At 35.9% G+C, this 22,925-nt stretch overlaps 2 protein-coding genes across 3 annotated transcripts in view; both read right to left on the reverse strand.

The window, feature by feature from the left end:
* The window catches only part of LOC123319819, a 99,484-nt gene extending 86,500 nt beyond the window's left edge, over positions 1 to 12,984 (reverse strand). The window contains exon 1 of the mRNA XM_044906771.1: positions 12,951 to 12,984. The gene's annotated coding sequence lies outside the window, so the exon portion shown is untranslated. The remainder of the gene's footprint in view (positions 1 to 12,950) is intronic.
* The window catches only part of LOC123319818, an 84,877-nt gene extending 68,671 nt beyond the window's left edge, over positions 1 to 16,206 (reverse strand). For both annotated transcript variants that reach the window (XM_044906770.1, XM_044906769.1), the window contains exons 1-3: positions 15,953 to 16,206; positions 15,604 to 15,857; positions 13,410 to 13,541 (exon numbers count right to left, since the gene is read on the reverse strand). In XM_044906770.1, coding sequence (XP_044762705.1) covers positions 13,410 to 13,541; positions 15,604 to 15,857; positions 15,953 to 15,996 — 430 coding nt within the window. In that variant the 5' untranslated portion in view covers positions 15,997 to 16,206. The remainder of the gene's footprint in view (positions 1 to 13,409; positions 13,542 to 15,603; positions 15,858 to 15,952) is intronic.
* Positions 16,207 to 22,925: the final 6,719 nt, after the last annotated feature.

A 22,925-nucleotide genomic window follows, 5' to 3' on the forward strand; every position in this document is an offset into this window, starting at 1 on the left:
ATTCGAGCGATTTCGTAAATTCAGTCAATGAAGCCAGAGTGTTCCATCAACCGTCCGAGAAGTATACCAGATAGTAAGTACATTCAAGGGTTACACATGGGCAAGGTCTCAGGTATGATTATTTTAATTACTCTTTTGGTTAATTTGCCGGTTTATTTATTTTCCCACATACCCTTCTTTCCGCCGTGGAGTTGTGTAGTAGCTTCAAATGGCCTACACTACCCCATGGACTTTCCCAGTATGCGTAGGTGTGTACGCTAGCTTCAAATGGCGCGTACATGCTTCCGTGTCATCCTTCCACCGTACCGCCCGGGTCCTGGAGGCCATGCATTAGCTTGAAACGGCCTGCATGTCTCCTGGTATCCTAAAAGTACAGGGGTGTACGATGTTAGCTTCAAACGGCCCATCCTACACTCTTGTCAGGTACGTTCCGCCGTCTCTAGCTCAGCCCACCCTTACCGTACCGCCTGAGTTCCTAGAGGTGATGCATTAGCTTCAAACGGCCTGCATCTCTCTTGGGATTCCGAGTGTGCGGGAGTGTACGATGTTAGCTTCAAACGGCCCATCCTACACACCCGCCAGGTATGTTCCTTTGTTACCCTTTTTTACCCCGCCTTTCCCTAACCGTACCGCCCGAGTTCTTGGAGATTATGCATTAGCTTCAAACGGCCTGCATCGCTCCTGGAATTCCGAGTGTACAGAGGTGTACGATGTTAGCTTCAAACGGCCCATCCTACACAACTGTCCGGTATGATCCCCTTCGAACTAGACCACCCACCGGGGTTACAGGGGTGGGTACAGCCCCCGTGATTTCGTGATTCCGAGGGCACCCTCGCGGGTGCGTTCGTCGTCCTTGTTCCGTGGTTTAGTTTCTCCCTCGGTTCACCAAAGTATACCGGCAAACCGCCGTCCGTCTTAACACCAGTCTCGCTTATAATAACCGACTTTGCCCATGTTACTACCCGCCGCTTGTACGCAACGTAGAGTTAACTTGCACTGTTTTCACTTACGCTCTTGCTTCATTCTAACTCCGACCGCTTCATCCCGCATTTTTACTTTGCTCACTCATCACGCTTCGACATTAAAAGCACGTTACATCCCGCTTCTGCTTCTGCACCGCTTATTCACCCTATACCCTGTACGACATCATTATGTATATAGAAGATATTGAATAGAAGTTTCATGGTTATTGTGTGTTTTATTTTTCTCCCGAATAGAGTTTCTAAGATATTTCAGAGATAGGGGACTGTCCGAACTTCATGAACATCTGACCCCTGGACATAACTTTCTCTGACTGTAGCTCCTGGTCACCTGTAGGATACCGCCTACAGGTTCCGAGTGTCCTCAACACTTTAAACTAGAGGTGGCGCCCGAGGTTTCTATCTTCGGAGAAGAAGACGGCAACAGATGGAGACAGGAGGACGTCACAAGGTTGAATGATTGATGTTCATTTCAATGGATGGAGTAGATAAAATATAATGATTGAATGATAATTTCGGAAATGTATGGATTCTTCCTGGAACTTCTCATGTATGTGTATTGTTTTTTGAAACTCCAGGATTAACAATGAAAAATTGCAAGAAAAAAAAAATTTTCATAAACATATCTTGTATGCGCTATTCGTCAGAGGCAGTTTTTTGAAACAATGTTGCGTAACAAATAATAAATAATAAAATAACCCGAATATTGGTTTACCGAAATGTAAATTACCAAAAATTCGAAACAAAACTATTTTTTACAGGAGTCACCTCTCCTAGAATATCAGTTTCCAAAGTAAATGTTCTGACTATTTAAACTCAAATTTAGTTGTGGCAATAAATTTATCACTATTTTTTCAATTATCGACGGTGTGTTGTATGTAGTACCTAACCCCCAAGGGCCAAAATGAATAGGACTGGGATATTTATAATGTCGCATTATACTTAGATATATAGACTCGCGAATTTTCGACACGAAGCCTTTTTGAAAAAAATTATAAAAAAAAATTTCAATAAAACCACCTACCTTGTTCAACAATAGATGAAAAATGCTTTTGTCTGAAAGCTGCCTGCAAAGAGTTAAAAACACAAACTACCGAACTAAAATAAATGTAGAATAGAAATGAAATAATAGTAGGATTGCGAGATATGACACTAAAAAGACGGCCCTCAGCTTGGAAGATGTTCTTAATTCAAAAGAAAAGGAAAATAGGCAAGAATCGCGAAGTTGTTAGAGAGGCATTAGACTTCATTACAAACAATTCCGTTGCCTTTTCTAATCAACTTTTCGGGCCCAAAACGCTAACCATAGTGCACAAGTCTTTTCATGATTGTAGCGTGAAGATGTGAGTGGCACAGTGGTCAGTGTCGATTGGCATATTGGCGATTTGCATATGGTCGTCGTTAGTATTCAATATTTTGTTATTCGACTATTTTACTTGATTTTTGCTCTCAATGTATTGATTAATTTCTAAGGTTATTCGGCAAACAATATTTTTGGCGTTCTTCACACTGTATTAGGCTAAATTCACATAATCATTCACATAATTTGTAGCTCGTTAAAGCGCGATGATGTATTCAGATGGTCAAACGATGATAGCGCACTAGCATTTGACTATCTAATGAGCATTATTGAAATATCGCTGAAAGAAAAGGTCACTGTTGTAAGCTTACAATTACATACTCTTACATACTCTTTTACCATACATCAATCAAAAACATTTTTGCTTTCGTTCCTTAAATACTGTTTTCATCGCTATTGAACAACTCAAGTTGTTAGTTAGTTAGTTTCTACACTTGGTGATGGTGTATATTGTGAGTTTGTATTAGTAGCATCTGTTTGATTGTGTAATTAGATGACAATATCATGAATCCAGCATTATCGACTCGAAACTTAAATTCCTACACCATTACTTGCTCAAATTCTTACATACAATAGAATATGAAACACTTATAAATAATCTAGAAGAAGAGACCTACTTTAGAAACTATGAATCAGATCAAAGGAGACGTTTAAAACTTAAAAGACTAAATGATAATAAAATAAATTCTCTACAAACAAGAACAGAAGAAATTTGAAGCGATGCAATTAGATCAGGACTGAATATCATACTTTCCATGACAGATTCACCAACCTCTCTAACGTAAACTTAGACGAAGATGAAATGAAGATTGTTAATTTGGGACATAAATTCTCGCCAATACCTCATTCAATAGAGAACAGCCCTTGTTAAGATTCAATAGCAGAGGATATAGCGAGGACCCTAGGATTTTTCAGAAATAGAGAGGTAGAGGTGTGCAACCGCGAACAACTTAAACTTCCTTTTACGGAGAACCATTAAGAAATTACAAGATAAGATAACTGAAAACAACCTCATAATGACCAAGGCGGATAAGAATGCAGGTTTGGTGTTACTAGAGAGCTATACATTAATAAAACACTCAAATTTTTCGATGACAATGATATAATCAAAAGCAAAAATAATCCTTTTTTGAAATATTGTAATAAGGTCAATGACACCATAAAGAAAACTCTTCCAACCCTACAGAAGTTTGGCGAGACAGTTCATTCTATAAAAGAGAAGAATCCTCTCCTTCCGAGATTATATAGTTTGATAAAATTGCATAAACCTGATAAAAGCATAAGACCAATAACTTCTACAATTTCCTCACCATGTCATAAAATATCTAAATTTATCAACCACCTTTTTATTAATAAACTCAAATATAGTTCAACTTATTCAATAAAGAACTCTTTAGAGTTGATAGAACACATTAAGGTGACTACATTAGATCCCAATAAGACTTACACTCTCGTTTCTTTTGACATTGTTAATTTATACACTAATATCCCAGTTGTTGAGTCACTTAGTTTACTCAGAGATTATCTGGTTGAGTACATTAATTCTGACAACGACATGAATCTAAATAATACAGACATAGACAACATTGGTAAACTTTGTGAACTGATTACAGAGCAAAACTTTTTTATATTTGATGGTTTCATCCATTCAATGAAAGACGATTTACCTATGGGTCTAACGTCCAGTGGACTTATCGCGTATATATATACGTAGATGACATCTTTTGTGTGTGGTCAGGTACTGATCAAGAACTCACAGACTTTTTCGACTTAATAAATTATAAATTTAAAATAAAATTTTCCTTGGAGAGGTCTTTATCGAATTCTATCAATTTTCTTGACCTGACTATAACCTTAAATATGGACAATGTTTTCTCGTTCAACATATACAGAAAACCCACTCAAACTGATTCGATCATACCTTACAATTCATACCATACACCCCCTGCAAAGAGAGCGGCCTTCACATTTTTGTTCAGGAGACTTCTTAATGTCCCCTTATCTAAAGAAGACTATAAAAAGAGTTTAAGACCATATATCAGATTGGGAGAAACAACCAGTACAAAGATGATTGTTTGGACGACATTTTTAAATCTATAAAAAGAAAACTGACAGTTAAAAAAATCTACCCACATATATTAGATGAAGGACATTATGTTTCAACACCTTTTTATGTGAGTTTAAATCACAAATTATCTACAACTCTAAGAAAATATAATTTTCACATCACTAAAAAGCGACATAAAACCCTAGAGAATATGTTGGTTAACTGCAAGACTAAATCTGACAAAGAACAATTTAGCGGAGTTTATAAGATTTCATGTGCGGATTGCGAATCCTTTTATATAGGTATGACAACCCGAAACATGAAGAAAACACATTTTACAGAGTAAAATAAAGTTTTTTAACTAGAAATAGTGTGTTTCTCATTCTCAATCACATATATAACTCATGTTTGAATAAACCAATCAAATCCTTGAATTTCTCATAGTTATGGCGTATTCACGACATGGTATAACCGTTTTGGTGTTTCACCTCCTGCCATATTGTGATGATTTCCATGGTAACGTTCTTGGACGTTCGCCGAAAAAAAAATAAAAGTCAAGCTCGGTGAAATGTCATTGGATTTTTCAAAATGCAGCGCTTTGAATATATGTATGTAGTTCTAGAGGTGAAATAGATCAAGAAATTGAAAATTTGACAACAGAAAATATCACAAGAACACATAATGCGGCGAATAGTTTCCGTGTTATGAAATTTTCAAATTGGGGGATGAATAATCACCCCCTGTATCCCTATGCGAGTCGCTGATTTTCTGTGTGGTTAATCACATCGGTATAAAGATCCCACATACCAAATATGGTTATGCTACTACGAATTTTTCCTATAGTGAAACACGTATATTCGTATATGAAAACATAAAGTCCTCGAAATAATTTCCAAGATCGATTTTTTTCATCCCCTTATATTGTTACACTCTAATTTCAACAATTCGGAGATCTCCATGCATTCTCTATCGATATCTATTGCATGCTGTAACGTGATTTTCATATAAATTTTAGCTTCTGGGTGTACGCCACTGGTCACCGCGTTCGGGTGTTTCCGTCGAACGGTCTGCTAGGTTCACACCAGTATAGCTGAGAGGATAAATCGTACCCTTGTGGAAAAAGGTTATGATTATGTGGGCAGAAGCTTGCAATACAGCCAATTATGTAAGAAACCCTTCAATGGCAGCAGGTATCGATAAGACACCATATGAAGTTTGGAACAACAAGAAACCAAACATTGAACATTTAAGATTATATGGTACCACCATGGTCCATGTGCCTAAAATAAATAGGAGCAAATGGGATCAAAAGGCCGCTAAGCATACTCTCGTTGGATATGATGAATTTACAAAAGGTTATAGATGCTACAACCTTGTGTCGAGGAAAGTAATCGTCAGTCGAGATGTGTCAATTTATTATTGAAAATGTAAGCAAGTCCTTGAATATATCCAATGATATTTTGGACGACCAAGAAGAGCTTGCAGTTTCAGTGGGGGAAGAACAGCCAAATTCAGAATCACAGAGCAGTGAGATTTCCATAGATGAATCTCTCACTGAGTGGAATGAAGATACTGATTATATTCCTGAACGAGAATCAGAAATAGAAAATGTAATCAGGAGATCAAAAAGAACCCCCAAGAAGAAAATTTTTGATGATTTCGTTACATATCTCAGCACCAACAATATTGAGACTCGGTCCCTGACATGGTTCATACGCCGGAGACACTATCCGAAGCACTCTCCGGACCAGACAGAGTGAAATGTAAGGAGGCCATGCTGGAGGAAATCAAATCCTTTGAGGAGAACGAGACATGGGAACTCGTTGATCCACCAGAAGGAGCCACCATAGTTGAGTGTAAGTGGGTGTTAAAAACAAAATGTGATAGTGAAAATGTGAAAAGCTAGAGCAAGACTAGTGGCGAAAGGCTATACACAGAAAAGGGGAATTGGCTATGATCAGCTATTTGCCTCTGTAGTGCGTCATTCAACACTTAGAATCTTAGTTGCTTTAGCTGTAAATTTAGATTTAAAAATGATTCATTTAAATGTAAAAACTGCATTTTTAACGGAATTCTGAAAGAAAGCATTTACAGGAGACAACCAGAAGTTGTTGAAGGTTTTGAAGACAAACATTATAAATTGAAAAAGGCTGTATATGGCTTAAAACAATCTAGCCGTGCCTGGAATGAAAGTTTCAATGAAGTTCTTTTAAGTTTTTGTTATCAAAAGTGTAAATTTGAGCCAAACCTTTACATCTGAAAAAAAAATAATTTATATACCTTCGTTGCTTTGTATGTTGACGATTTCTTCATTTTCTCTAACGATGAAAAACAAGTAAAACTTTTGGAGATTTGGACATTTAAGTCAGAAATTCAAAATTAAGAATTTGGGTGAAGCTAAGCATTGCCTAGCAGTCAGAAGTATTATAGATTGCAATTTGAATTGTATAACGTTATATCAAGAGGGATATATTGAAGAACTTTTGAAGAAATTCAATATGCTCAATTGTAAAACTGTTTCGACTCCCTTGGACAATAGCCTCAATTTGAATATTAACGATGAATCAACTTCTGATAAAAATTTACCATATCAGGAACTTGTCGGTAGCCTTATGTATCCGGCAGTTTTAACACGTCCTTACATAGCCCATGCAGTTAGTTGCCTGAGTCGATTTAATGACAAGTATACTAAATTACACAGTGTGCAAAGAGACTTGAAAGGCACAAAGCATTTCTCATTAAAATTTAGCAAGTCTGGTTTAAAATTAACAGGATAGGCAGATGCTAATTGGGCTGGAGACAAGGTAGACAAGAAATCTTATACAGGGGTAAACTATCCGAAGGTTCAGTGTCCTGTAGGAGCAATAAACAAACAACTGTAGCTCTTTCCAACACAGAAGCGGAATACATGGCTCTTAGCGAAAGCACAAACGAAGCCATATATTTAAAGAATCTTTTATTCGATTTAATTGATCAAAATTAATGTGTGACAACATTTAATGACAACCAGAGTGCGCAAAAGTTAGTGGCTAATCCTTTGTGCCATGACAGAACTAAGCATATAGACATAAAATATCATTTTATTCGGGATGCCTTATCGGATGAATTGATTAGTTTGAAATATTCACCAGACCAAGATATGGTGACTGATATTCTGACGAAACCTTTGTTCTTCGTAAGAATGATAAATTTGTCAAAGATTTAGGTTTAAGTTAATTTTTGTTAAGTGAGGATGTTGAAAATAACAAAAATGTATTTTAATTAAAGAAGAACTATAAAGTTCTATGTTCAAATTGATCACCAAGCACCAAAATAAATTAGAGATAGACCAACTACATTCTTTAGACAATCGTCCCACAACTTTAGATAAGAAGTATATCAGCATCCCTTTCTATGGTAACATCTCCCATAAGATAGGCAACTTGTTTAGACAGTATAGTGATTTTGAGATCACCTTTAAGTCCTCTTATACATTGGGACAATTTTAAATACATAACAAAGATCCAGTCCAGGGGTTTACAGATTGAAATGTGGGAATTGAAACACTTTTTATGTTGGTAGAAGTGGAAGAAGTATTAATTCTATAATTAATGAACATCTCACAAGCTTTAGAGTGAATAGTAACAACAAGTCTGCATTTAGCGTACACCTAAGAGTTCAGAATCATCATCATCATCATCATCATTGCTGTATCCCGTTGCCGGGAATGAATCTACAAAAAAGACGAAAAACGGGAAAAAACAAAAAGAAAAGAAAAAAAAAGGAAAAAAAAGGTGCGAACCGAGGTGCGAACCGAGGTGCGAACAGACTTATAATTTTTCAGGGCTAATTGCGACTGTGTGTTCTCCTGTGACTGTAGAGACCCAACCGTGACCTACATATCCTACCACACTCCGGGCATGGATAGTCACCAACCAGATCTGGCCGCCGCTGTATCCTTCTCGAGTCTCCATTATAACTGTGTACCAAAGACCTCCACTGTGACCTGTCTAACGCTAGTTGTTCCCAGTTATGATTGGCATTAACTGATTTTAAGGATTGATGTAGTGTATCCTTAAACCGCTTGTACTGGCCTCCTGGTTTCCGGGCTCCCTCAGTGAATTCGCCATATAGAGCTATTTTGGGGAGTCTTGTGTCTTGCATCCTCAGAATGTGGCCGCTCCATCTGAGTCGGGCCTCCGTTACTTGAGTCTCAATTGTTGTACAACTCGCGCGTTGCAAGACTTCTGCATTCGAAACTTTGTGGAACCATCTGATGTGCATTATCTGTCTTAGATGACGTTGTTGCGTTTGTTCAAGCTGTTTAATATGTCGCCTGTAGGGCGTCCAGCTTTCGCTTCCGTAAAGGAGCGTTGGGAGGACGACTGCTTTGTAAACAGCTGTCTTGGTCTTCAGATTGAGATCGTGACCTTGAAACACTCTATCCTTTAGCCTCCAGAATGCCCGTGATGCCTAACTGATACGGTTGTGTATTTCCGTGTCAAGGTTAGCCCTAATATTTATGAAGCTTCCCAAGTATTTGAACTGCTCGACCTAGAGTTTCATTCTCCAGGCTGATATCTGTTGGAAGGCTTTCTGGCGGACTTACCAGGATTTTGGTTTTGTCGATATTGAGTCTAAGGCCTAAAGCTTCGTATATATGTTTGTAGGTGTACAACATTATCTGTAGATCCTCCGAGCTGCTAGCGATAAGTGAACAGTCGTCTGCATAATGAAGTTCAGTGATAAACTTGGTACTGGTTTTTGCTCTGAGGCGCTTCAGGTTAAACAGGCCTCCATCAAATCTGAATTTTATCCCAACACCTCTTACAGGCATACTCATGTCAGCAATCATCGACACAGTTGGTATGAAAGCTTTCACACACTGCTAAGAATTTTTTGGGTACTCCACGACGTGCCATGATTTTTCCATAGCGCTGTCCGATTCACCGAATCGAACGCCTTACTTAGATCGATGTAGGCTGTATAGATCCTTGATTGTTGTTCACGGGCCTTCTCTTGCAGCTGTCGCAGTGTGAAAATTAGGTCCACCGTACCTCGATTTGGTCGAAAGCCGCACTGGGATTCAGGCAATAGCTTCTCCAAGAGTGGAACCAGACGATTAGCCATAATCTTCGAGAGAATTTTACCGGCCACACTAAGCAACGATATGCCCCTGTAGTTGTTGCAATTCGACGTATCGCCCTTGTTCTTATAGAGGTTGATAACTAAAGCGTCTCTGAAGTCTTGTGGCACATCTCCCTGTTCCCAGATCTTGCGGAATAGTGTTAGGAGACTATTGACAATGTCTTCATCCAAGGCCTTGAATATCTCCGCTGGAATGCCGTCTAGACCAGGTGACTTATCATTTTTCATATTTTTAATCGCACTTATGATTTCCGACATTGAGATTTCGTCATCAAGCGATGTCATCGGACTATACGCGGGGAGCAGGTCTAAAATGGACAAATCCGTGTCGTTATTTTGATTCAAGACCTGTGAGTAATGCTCCTTCCATCTTTCGAGAATTTTTCTATCATCAGTTAGAATAACTCCATTAGTATCTCTTATAGGAAAGTTAGCTTTTCTGCTTGGACCATAAACAGTTTTAATAGCTTCGAAAAAACGCCTGTAATCATGGATATCGGCGTAAGCTTGTATTTAGTTTGGAGATTTGAAGGCGCTCTCTTAGTAACTTTGGCCTGCGTTGGTATTTTGGGAGCATTGAGATCTTCATTCTCGAGATTACCAGCCTATGATCAGTCCAGCACTCCAGATCTGCTCTGGGTTTAGTGACCAACACCTCTTTCCCCCTGAGCGCGGGTGGCGCCAGGTCCCCCTTGAATTGGGTCTCGTAATAAAGAAGGTGTTCGTTATACAAAGATTGTGTTCTGCACAAAGAGCCAGCAGACGTTCTCCGTTCGAATTAATGCTATCTGTGCCGTGTTTCCCTATTATTCCCGGCCATAGTTCTGTGTCTTGACATCTGCCTCTCTGGCGTTGAAGTCTCCAAGGAGGATAATTCGTTCCCGTTTTGGGATTTTACTTAATGTAGCAACGAGTGTTTCGTAGAACGTGTCCTTTGAGTTGTCAGAGGAGTTCAAAGTGGGTGCGTATACTGCAATGATGTTCACAAACGTGTTGTTTGCTGCAGGAAAGCGTAGTCATTAAACGTTCTGAGATGCCAACTGGATTTTCGGTTAGTTTGGCGGCCAGGTCGTTTCTAATGGCAAAGCCTACACCATGTTGTCTGATTTGGCCTTCTGGCAAGCCCTTCCAGAAAAAAGTATAAGCATGTTCTACCAAGCTACCTTCGCCCGAGAAGCGTGTCTCGCTTAAGGCAACTATTGCAATGGATGTTCGTTGCAGTTCCTTATCGATTAGGGTAGTACGCCTCTCTGGTCGGTCGGCCTTGGGGTTGTCTAGCAAGGTTCTGACGTTCCATGCTGCAAAAGCTATGTGCTTTTCATTGGTTGTTGTACGATGATTCACTCGCTCAGGCACCCTCCCCCGGAGATCCGAATGGGAGGGTATTTTACCTCCGGATAATTTTGTCCTGTTCGACTGATCCATCTTTTTGTAGGAGCTGCGTTAGAAGGTGTTTTAAAGCTGCACTGGTAACGCTGTCAGTGCAACTTTGGTTGCGGTTGCGACTAGATTATCTTGTGGCACAGGTAACCTGAGACGACAAGGTCTGAGACGTAACTTAAGCAACGCAGAGAGCCAGAGAGTTCAGAATCATAATTTTAATAAAGAAGAAGATGTAAAGTTGCTCCACAATTGTGATTATGGGAAAAGACTGGAAGTACTTGGGGAGGTGGAAATATACAAACATCTGAATACTTCTAATGTGGAAACCCTCAATTCGACTATGATCATCAGTTTCCAGGAGTTTTTGGTTAATCGATAAGGTGAGAACCATCAGCGTTTTTTAGGTTCAATGTTTTATTCCTGATGTTGCCTGTCATCGTTTTTCGCCACTTAATTATTGTAGATCTTGTGATTGTTAAAGTTTTAATTTTTTTTTGACTGTATTAATTTGAATGGTATAGTTTGAAATTAATTTTTAACTATGATAGTTCCATTACTCTCTAAGAAGAAAGAAAAATAATTCTATGTATTTCGTTCTGTGATATAACCTCATATCGATTGAAATTTATTTTGGGAGGATTTTGCATCTCTTCACAAACCTTTTAGGGCTTTCACTCCCAATCTCTGAAACAAAATTAATTAAAAATGAAATCAACGATTTGCTCCTGCGTGAATTCTTGCGACAATTCCAGAAGATTTTCAAAAGTAGATTTTTTCGTCTGATGAAGGAGTCTGATATAGACTCCGAAACGTTACGAAGAATTATAGTTTCAACGTTATTTATTTTGAGTTCATTGTCAGGCAACAATTTTTTCTAGTTAATTTGCTCCTGACAAATTAGTGCAAGAATTCACGCAGGAGCAAATCGTTGATTTCATTTTTAATTAATTTTGTTTCAGAGATTGGGAGTGAAAGCCCTAAAAGGTTTGTGAAGAGATATAACCTCATGTTGGACGGTTTTTGGTTATTCATGTTCCGCCAGTTTCTATCACGAGTTTTAGTTTTTCGATATTTAATGTAATTTTTGGGACTGAGATTGTTTTATCCTCTTGGACATTTGATGTTTTCTCTCGACTCGAACCAGAGTTGTTGATAATTCCATTATCTGACTTGAACTCAAAGTTTCATAAAGTAAGTTACCACGTTCCTTTAGATTTTGGTTCTTCCAAATATTTTTAACAACTAGTACACCTTAATTTAGGTAACTTGATTCCTTTTCAATGTTCATAATCTTTCTCAGATGGCTTTGATAATGGCTTAACCGCCGAAACATGTCAGCCTGTATGAAATAAATTTGGGAGTTCAGAATATATAGTGTATAAGATTATTTCTTCCCTCCTAAAAATTATGTCAGCGGATGCCTAATAATTGAAAAAATGCTTTGCAATTCATAACAATTTCAAACAATTCACGAAAATTCAAGACAATTCATGACAATTCCTGGCAATTCAATTCATGGCAATTCAAAAGAATGCCTACAGTTTGTACACCACAATTCACGACCGGTTCGCGCCTCGTATTTGACTATAAGCAGTTGTCATGAATGTACTGACTAAAGAGTATACAAATAGCTGAAGAATTCGAACAAAAAGCTTGTTTTCCTGGCTGCATCGGTGCATTGAACAAAAAGCCCATTCGAATAATTCAAACATTTTTTTTTTATTGGTGCTGATGGCTTTATGTGACGCTAACTACTGCTTTATATGGGTCCACGTTGAAACCTGTAGTAAAGATGGAGACTCAGGAATTTCCAAAGAATGCACCTAATAAAAAAAACTGACTGAAAAGTCATTAAATATCCCTGAACCCAAATCGATAACAAATAACAGTTACCATATATTATGTAATAGTGGCAGATGAAGCTTTTGCCATGATTGCCATATTTAATGAGGCTATATGGTAGCAAAATGTCACACGCGAAAAAAAATATATAATTACCGTTTTTACTTTAGTAATAATATTTCAAGTAAAAATAAATAAATGTTGTTCTTACCTAAATTCCTTTTCTCTTTCACTATTGCAAAAAATCAAAACTAGTAGCTCCCAAGCCCGATTCTTGAGTATTTTATTAGAATATTCTTTTGAATTGATGTTCCAAATAGGTTGTCTTTATTCCACTTCATCGATAAACAAATCAATATTGAAATCATCGTCCGTCTTGGAGCTTTGTACGTCTAACCGGTTCTAATCGAGCTTATCAATTGAACACGTCTGAGCCTGATTGTTGAACATCAATAAGCGCGAATCAAGATACTGGCGACAGTGCAAAGATCATCTTGCGCGATCGCAAGTATACGCGCAATGACGGGCAACCATATAAACATTTGTATGACTACTCTGCGTCTTTAGTAGCGCAATTTGTTCGCGATCATCTGAACTTAGCCTTAATAACATATTGTTTAACATATACAGAATTCAGTGATATTGAGAGATGAAAAAAAAATATAAAAACCTGGTAATTGCTGCTGACGATTTCTAGTTGAGTGTGGTTCTTCAACATGGTTGTGTCCAGAAGATTCTGGAATGTCCCCCCCAATCTTCTTTGTTTCATTCTCAAATTTCCCACTAGCAGTAAAATCTTCATCTGAAATGTATAAATTACCTTTTCGTATTTGTATGTAGTTTATGTGTTTGAGCAAATGCATTTTCCTTTAAACTTTTTATGGGTCTTCCTCCTTACATATGGAGCACAAGAAAAAAGAAATCCACCTTCAAAGATTAAAGATCTTGTTTCAGATGTAAACCATAGACCACAACATATATGGTCATATGGACAGGGCCCTGAGACAGAAAGGCCGCGAGTAGTGCATGAGAAAGAGATGGACATATGGTAGAAATTGTCAGAATCATTATGTTTTTTGTCTACATTTCAGTGATTTCAAGTGTTATTCCATTCTCCAAACAAAGAATTCAACAGAAAACCAGGATTTCAGAATCCATTTATAACTGCTGGTAAAGCGAAAAAGATTTATTTTTGGAAATAACAAACCAAAAAAAGTTTTTTTGTTATTTCATGTATAAGATATGATTTGCAAAGACTTTCAAGGAATATAGTCTAAAATCTATATTCAAAAGGCCACAACAAGAATTTGTAGGGGGGACTTTCCAAGACTATTTCATGAATTTCAATCTTATATCCTTTTATCCTATATAGAGATAGTAGATATTACCGAATATCAAACTACCATAACAGATTTTTTTATTTCAAGAAATACTAAACCCCACTCTAAATATTAGAAAGAGAAAAAATTTTAATCATGTTAATGTTCAGTAAGCTACGTGTCAATTAATTATTTATTTTATTTATTCAGTTTTGGGATACGCCCAGAAAAGCATCCTCTGATACATAAAAAAGAACCAATCTTAACAATATCCTATGGTGCAGAAAAGTGGCAACAATATGGAACAACAACAAAAAATTTACTGAAGGAAAATTCCTCTCATTCTCCGTTTATATGAATTCAAATTCATATTAAATGGGTCTAAACCATTACAGTATTGATTAAATAAACTACACATTCTTGTAATGGGTGAATTCCTACCAAGGTTTGTATTGAATCTAACATGATCAAGTAATTTTTTATTTTCAAACATTCTCCTAGGAACGTGATAAAGTATCATTGAAGTCAGGTCAGGTGAATCATTAAAGTTATTCATGGTCTTGAAGAGAAAAATCAGATCAGATTTTATCCTTTGGTGCTCTAATAGTTCCATATGATAATGAGATCTTATTTGGTTATACCTGTGGTGACATTAAATACCAGTTATTTTATAATGTAAAAGTCTAATAAATCTATTTTGCAATCTTTCCAATCTTTGCTTATGCACAACATAATGAGGATTCCATATAATAGTGGCAAAATTGATTCTGCTATTTATAAATGCGAAATATATAATTCAATACTTGCATGGCTTCTGGAGAATGAAACGCATAAACATTTATTTATATTTAGATCTAACTCATTCCGTTTATAATAATCTGAAAATGCATCAAGATCTTTCTGAACTTCTACACAGTCTATTACTGATTTTATTTCTGTGAACATCTTCAAATCATCTGCGTAAAGGAGGAAGTGTTAAAATTTGAAACAGTTTCCAATATCATTCAAGAATATTAAAAATAATATGGGCCCTAAATGAGATCCCTGTGGTACCCCAGATTTTACGAGGAAAGGGGCCAACCTGATCCTTCGACACTCACAATCTGCGTCCTCTTATAAAGATAAGAAGAGAACCACCTAAGGAGATCCCCATGCACACGGACATTGGCAAACTCAAAACTCAATATGTATTTACTGTTGATCATGGTCACATAAATCTAACACTGTAAAGTGACATGATAAAGAACCAGGAAAAACATCGTGCCAGGGAAGAGCAGAGAACCAGACAAAGCTAAACCACCTGTACAAATAATTGAAAAAAAAATTGTGGATGCTTAATCATATGAAAGGTTCCCCAGCATAAAATCTCATATTTGTGAAAGTAAAAATGAGCACACTCAAAATTATAGCTGTTTTCCGTAGACTAAACAAGATTTTGTTGACGGAAATATGCATTAGTTATGAAGGTGAAATGCTCAGAAAAAAACTCTTTCAATGATTAATTTTTCTCTGAGTAGCCAGAACGCAAAGCCCTGCTGTAATTACCTGTAACTTGCTGCTGACCATTTTCAGTTTCTATCGAGTACGAATCCTCATAGTCGTCATGTTCAGGAGATGCTTTGATGTCAAGAGTCTCATTCTTGATCATGGTTGATACCCCATCAACATCACTGGCATAAGCCCCGAAATCCATGTGTTCATTATATTCAACTTCATCTTTTGGAATGACAAGATTTTCTTCAGTTTCATCCTCTAATTTCACTTTTTCAGCATGAGTTGATAATCCTATGCTGGATACACTAAAATTCAAAGAATATATCATTAATTCTTCTCCAATCGATTACTCTTAAAAACTGCATGAATATAAAATTTTGTATTCCAACATAGTACATACCTCTCAGCATCAAATTCTTGTTTAACGATAATATTATGTTCCATTTTTGTTTGCTATCAATTTTTGATCAACACTAACTTAAGGAACTAATGTTAGATACAAAAGCGTCAAGTAGAGGTTTAATTCACTACACACAGATCAACCCGATTTTTTTTTCAATCGATCGTGTCAAGTCAAATTTCAAAATTTTTCAAACACTAACAAAATCGTCGATCGCTGATGAAAAATAATTTTTTAGGTTAAGTTAAAGCACAGAGCATAAAACCAAAGAGTTACTCTTTGATAAAACATAATGGAGACCACAGAACACTAATATATGGATGCAAAGATTATAGACAAAGATTATCTCTATAATCTTTGATTATAGAGATATAATCTTTGATATGGATGGAAACCAAGAGCAGTGGTCTCGAACATCAAACTGCGAAATCGGTAGGGGTGACCAAAAAGATATTACACACCAAGATGGAGCATCCCTTTACTGAATGCATAGAATGTTGTGTCCTCCATTCATAGACATAGAGACATGGACTGTGCCTTCCCTTTATATCTATGCATGAAATACGGTCAAAAAAAGTAACAGAGAGAAAAACACGTCGGGAATGCAGTTGTCTTTTTCTAGAATTTTGATTGGTCTACACTCACCTCTATGTGAACAAAAAAGAGAAAGGTATGTCCCGACGAGCTTTTCTCTCTTTCTAATAAATAGCCAATTTCATGCTGGCATTGCTCAGTCCATGTCTCTATGTCTATGCCTCCATTGAACTATGGCTGTGGTCCGTATATACACTTTGGTTACTTCTGGTTAGTAAGTGGGCGGTCCGTATATGTCGAATTCCTGACAATTTGGTTCAATATCAGTCACCAGAGTAACCGCTCTGGTAACTTTCGGTTACCAAATGTGTATATACGGACCATACGCTATATGGGTTCCCATTAGAGGTGTGTAGTTCGTGAACGAACTAGTTCAATTGAACTATTCCGTGTAAGGAACGAAAGGAACTAGTTCACGAATAGTTCGAAGTATAGTTCACTCGTTTCCTGAATGACAGAAACGATCGATGAGTTCGCAACGTTTTCGTATCTCCCTCACCCTAAAAAGTTCATCGAATCTCACTGTATTATTTATTTTATAACTATTGATCTCAATATATTTCGTTTTATTGATTTTTTTCTTTTATTCTCGAAAAAAAAACCCAGAACCCAGCAAAAAGCATAAGGCTTGAAATAATGTACCAAAGATTAACACTCCTCTTTGAATGTACACTTCCACTTGTTTTCTCGTGAAACCCGTTAACCCGTATCAGAGTTCAGTTTCAATTCAACGTTAGTCCAGTTCCAGACATGAAAGAACGACTGCATATCACTAATTCATAGCATACCAATAACCGTCAATCGTTCCATGATTCATAATGGAAGTGAACGATTGTGAACTAGTGAACGATTCATGTGAACTATTCACCATCGTGAACGAGAACTAGTGAACTATATCCTCTGAGTGAACTAGAACTCCCACCTCTAGTTCCCATAGAGTTCAATGTCTACACCACAGAACACTCAAATTAGCTCAACCATTGAACTCTATGGGATATATCCCATAGAGTTCAATGAGCTCATAGACATAGAGACATGGACTGTGCCTTCCCTTTATATCTATGCATGAAATACGGTCAAAAAAAGTGACAGAGAGAAAAACACGTCGGGAATGCAGTTGTCTTTTTCTAGAATTTTGATTGGTCTACACTCACCTCTATGTGAACCATTGAACTAAGATGTGAACAAAAAAGAGAAAGGTAATGTCCCGACGAGCTTTTCTCTCTTTCTAATAAATAGCCAATTTCATGCTGGCATTGCTCAGTCCATGTCTCTATGTCTATGAATGAGCTCAACACTGGATGTTTACAAACAAACGCGTCAACAGTAAACAGAAACCAGTGGCGGAGTTGAAAATAATAATATGTAATATCTTTGATTATAGCGGTGTGAAGAATATTAATGATGGGTGTATATGAATTTGATAATTCCATCAATTCGTTTGAAAAATAAAATTGTTGATATAATTTCTCGATAATTGAACTGAAATGACCTGAGGCACGAATTTTTTTCGATATAACACCGAAGTTTCAAAAGAAATTTTCGCACAAATGTTTGTGATATTCCGTGAAAAAATTTCTTTTACTTCTTGCAGACCTCCCCTATTCAACCCTGGGATATTCATTCGGGTTACCAATCTGAGGCACGAAGTTTTTCCGATATATCTCCGAAGTTTTTACTGGTGTCAAAACGAAATATTCTCACAAATGATTGTCGACTATTCAAAATTTATATTACGTGAAAAAACTTAGGGATTCAGATTGGTGTTTCTTACAAAAAAAAAATTTTTGTTTAGTATGGTCCATAACATTGCCATACATCGAGGTATTTCGGGTTTCACTCTAGGCCGTTCGCTTAATGTGTAAAGGGAAATTTTCTGATAAAGGTAGATTCCAATTAAAAGAATTGCTAAACCAATGATGTGAGGAAAAATTTATTTTTTCAATAATACCAAAAATACAGATTCCATCATGTTGATAGCTAGTACTTCAATAGTGAATAATATGTAATATAGCCTCAAATTTTGTTTTCTACATTTTATTTAGAAATAAATTACAATAATTCATTAAAATTTGCTTTTGTAGTTGAACAGAAAGAGAAGAAATATTTCCATAGAAAAAATGAACAAAATGCATTGCTGAACTTGAATCGAGTATTATTTTGCGTATGGTCCCAGAGATATATATCTCTGTATGGTCCGTATATTGGCGAATCCAAAAATCTAAACGCCGCCTAGCGGCCAAATCACTAACCTAGAAAGTGAGTAATAACTTGAGTTTAACTTCTTTGGGTTAGATATTTTCATTACATATTCGGTTACCAGTGAACTATATTCACAAAAATTTTTGGATGTCTGACTAGAAAAATAGGTATTAAAATAATTTAGTGAGTATTTATATCAGTGTCATTCAGTTGAGAAACTATTTATTTATTTTTTTTATTTATTCACTATAATTTTAGGTTAGGAGATATCTTTGTTCTAGATGAATTTTCTAGTGTTGGACGATTAAGAAAGGCAATGCGAATTTTCATTTCCATGATTTCAATAGTGCCGAGAAACCTGAGCAGAAGAAAGTATATGAGATTAAATTTCTGACATAACTGAAGTTGTACATGCATTACTGGACTTGCAATCTTCAAGAGATGATATGTTGGGAACATTTCAAATGAAAAGTAGTGATTTGACTTGGAATTTTGCAAGCAGTTGAAAGTGATCAATAATTAAACCGTTCGACAAGAATTTCAAATTTCGTTAATGAAATTACAACTGTAGAATTAATTTTCAGGCAGTCTTGTTGAGTTGGTTGTAATTGCTGGAAAATAATTTCTGTGTTGGCATTTTGAACTGCATAATATGTTTTCGTCCAAATAAATTATCTCAAATATTTACATTAATTTATTTCCACAAATTACATAATTCATGTGAGTGTGATGATAGAATGAAATCTTCTGGTTATAAGTTCTTGTAAAATCTTCATCAAACGACACCAACATGTTCAGGAAAGTTCTGGAGGAACCCGAGCACAATCAATAATCCCATAATTATTCACTACCTTCACAAATATCTCTATAATCGAATAAAATCTACGATAACATTGCTTTCACAATAGAGTTTTCACGATGATTACTCATTTTCCGCCATGTTTGTTGACAAGTCGCAGCGCCCTCATCGGTAGTTGGATTCGCCTATACACATTTGGTAACCGAAAGTTACCAGAGCGGTTACTCTGGTGACTGATATTGAACCAAATCGTCAGGAATTCGACATATACGGACCGCCCACTGACTAACCAGAAGTAACCAAAGTGTATATACGGACCACAGCCTTTGTTTTCAACCATATTGCACAATTGAATATGTGGTGAGTACCACACTATTACAAGATAAAAATTATCATTAAAATCATTATCATTTTTAGTAGGTACATATATAGATCTAGAAAATAAAATATATAAACGAAATAATAGGATTCTGAAAGTTTGACAACTTGACAATGGACAGATATTATCAAATTTGAAAATAAGAGAAATACATGTAGTTTCTTTTATGAGGGGTATCAACAGACTGGTGCAATTATTGCAATTTTGAAAGAAAATAATGTAATAACAATCCATGTCTTAAAATAATCATAAATGTATACCACTATTTTTTTGTATTCAAATATGAAATAAATCACTTTTCAGCACCTTTTCATCTACAGATTGAAAACTTAATTCTGGCTCTTTGGAAACATATCACAATAATCATCTGGCTCAACATTTATTTGCAACATTAATAACAATATGGACTAATTAAAAAGTTTATTTCTTTTATTTCGTTGAACATTACTAAATTAATTGCTGAACTTGAATCGAGTATTATTTTGTTTTCAACCATATTGCACAAGTGAATATGTGGTGAGTATCACACTATTACAAGAAAAAAATGATTATATTAATTATTGAAATTCTGATAGAAAAGAATGTAATAACAATCCATAAGTCCTAAAATAATCATTATTGTGTACCACTATTTTGTTGTATTTAGATATGAAATAGAATAAATTACCTTGCAGCACTTTTGCATTCAGCATTCGATCTTATGCAAGAAAAAGGTAACATTCCTCAAAATATCTTCTCTACAGTTTGTTTTGAATGATTGATTTTACAATACATTCAAAATATTCAGTACACTCACCAGGATGATCAGGCGATGAAATCCTGGATGGAATAGCTTCAGTTTTCAAACATTTTGTTTCTAATATAAGGATGGAATCTTTTTCATAGAAATGGTCAGAGCAAACATACCCTCATACCCATTTGGAAGATTTTGTAATTTTCAGTTTTCACTGGTGTGTAATATTTCGCAAAGATATTACACACATTACACATATTACATTGGTATGTAATATCTTTGGCAAAGAGTAACTTAACTGTTACTCTTTGGTATAAGAGCCGAGTTGGCGAATTGTGATGCATGAAAATAAAAATTAGGGATATCTATATTTTATACAATAAAGAACATAATTTTAATTGGGAGGTAAATTATTCTCAATATTTCAACGATGTCCAACATAATTTCTTTATTTCGAAATATTAAAAATACAGAGGATATTATACACAATTAGAAATTAATTTCATAGAGTACAGGGTGGGCAAATTTCGATGTTTTAGCACTACAGCTTTTAAACCAGAGGAGATAGACAAAATCTGATACCCCATTCTCGTTCTCTTTTTCCGAGAAACTTACAATAGTAGTAGTGATTTTTGGCCACTTTCTTTTGTTTTCGAGTTATAAGCAAAAATTGGAAAAATGGCGATATCGAAATAAATTTATATCTCCGCTAATACTGATGATAGAGCTCTGAAATTGAAACATTATACAGGCACTTTTTTACGTAGAATCCAGTGGCGTGCACGCTTTTTCAGCAGGATTTTTAATTACGAAGCTATGACCCAAAGTTATGTTTTTTTAAATAGGAACCTTAGATTTCTGTGCAATATTTTGAATGCTTAATTTTTACTGATTTCAAAAATATATAACATCATATGGTTCGTATCAATATAAATAATAGAAAATGGTCAAATCCACTTTTTCCCAATATTTCTATGGTTTCAACTTTTGACGAGTTTCCTATAACAAAAGCAGTCTCCTTCCGGCAATGTCATTCTTTCCATGAATATTGGTAAAAAGTTACCAATATTCACAAAATTTGAATCAAGATATATTTCATAAATTTTCATAATGATGAAAGGACTTACAGAAGGAGACAGTGGTAATCATACGATGCTTTATTTTTCTATGATCATCAAAAGTTGAAACCATAGAAATATTGAGAAAAAAGGTTTTTGACCATTTTCTATTATTTATATTGATACAAACCATATGATATTATATATTTTTGAAATCAGTAAAAATTAAGCCTTCAAAAAATTGCACAGAAAAGTAGTGTACCCATTTAAAAAAACATAACTTTGGGTCATAGCTTCTTAATTAAAAATCCTGCTAAAAAGGCGAGCACGCCACTGGATTCTACGTAAAAAAGTGCCTGTATAATGTTTCAATTTCCGAGCTCTATAATCAGTATTAGCGGAGATATAAATTAATTTCTATATCGCCACTTTTCCAATTTTTGTTTATAACTCGAAAACAAAAGATAGTGGCCAAAAATAACAACTACTATTGTTAGGTTCTCAGAAAAAGAGAACGAGAATGGGGTAGCAGATTTTGTGTATCTCCTCTGGTTTAAAAACTGTAGTGCTAAAACATCGAAATTTGCCCACCCTGTACATTAGTTTTAAAAACATTTAAATACAGAACCAACACAACAAATTAATTTGGCAAGGTATCTAACACAAAAAATTTGGGAAATCCACAAAAAGTTTCTGAAACTTCTATAACTAATTATAATAGTTATTTTCCTATCAAGTGCGGAAAGTGATACTTGCCCGCACGAAACTGCCGTTGCCCCAACGATGCGAAGCAGAGTTCGGGTAAGCAGTTGAGTGCGGGCAAGACACTTTCCGCAAGAGTTAGGAACAATATTTTTTCTACAAGCGCTTGAAATATATAAATGTATCCATTTCGCGAAACAGATCATATCTCATTTGATTAATTCATAAATAATGACAAGTAATTATGCATGTCGTTACTATGGGTTTCTCATTGTTCACGTTCGGTGCATAGAGACATGGTAGAATTTAATTTACTCTATAATATTTGCGTGCGGGAAAAACCCCTGCTAATCCATTCCCGCACCTTTTGGGAAAGTGACTCTTTGCAACTTGGAATGCGTGCGGGAAAAAGGTTGAACGCGCACGCTTGTAGAAAAATAAAATTACCAAATTCTAACACAACAAGTGGCTGGTTATATCTATTCTTCGAAAGATAAATGTAATGC

Source organism: Coccinella septempunctata, chromosome 9 (genome assembly GCF_907165205.1).
Source record: "Coccinella septempunctata chromosome 9, icCocSept1.1, whole genome shotgun sequence".
Lineage (NCBI taxonomy): Eukaryota > Metazoa > Arthropoda > Insecta > Coleoptera > Coccinellidae > Coccinella > Coccinella septempunctata.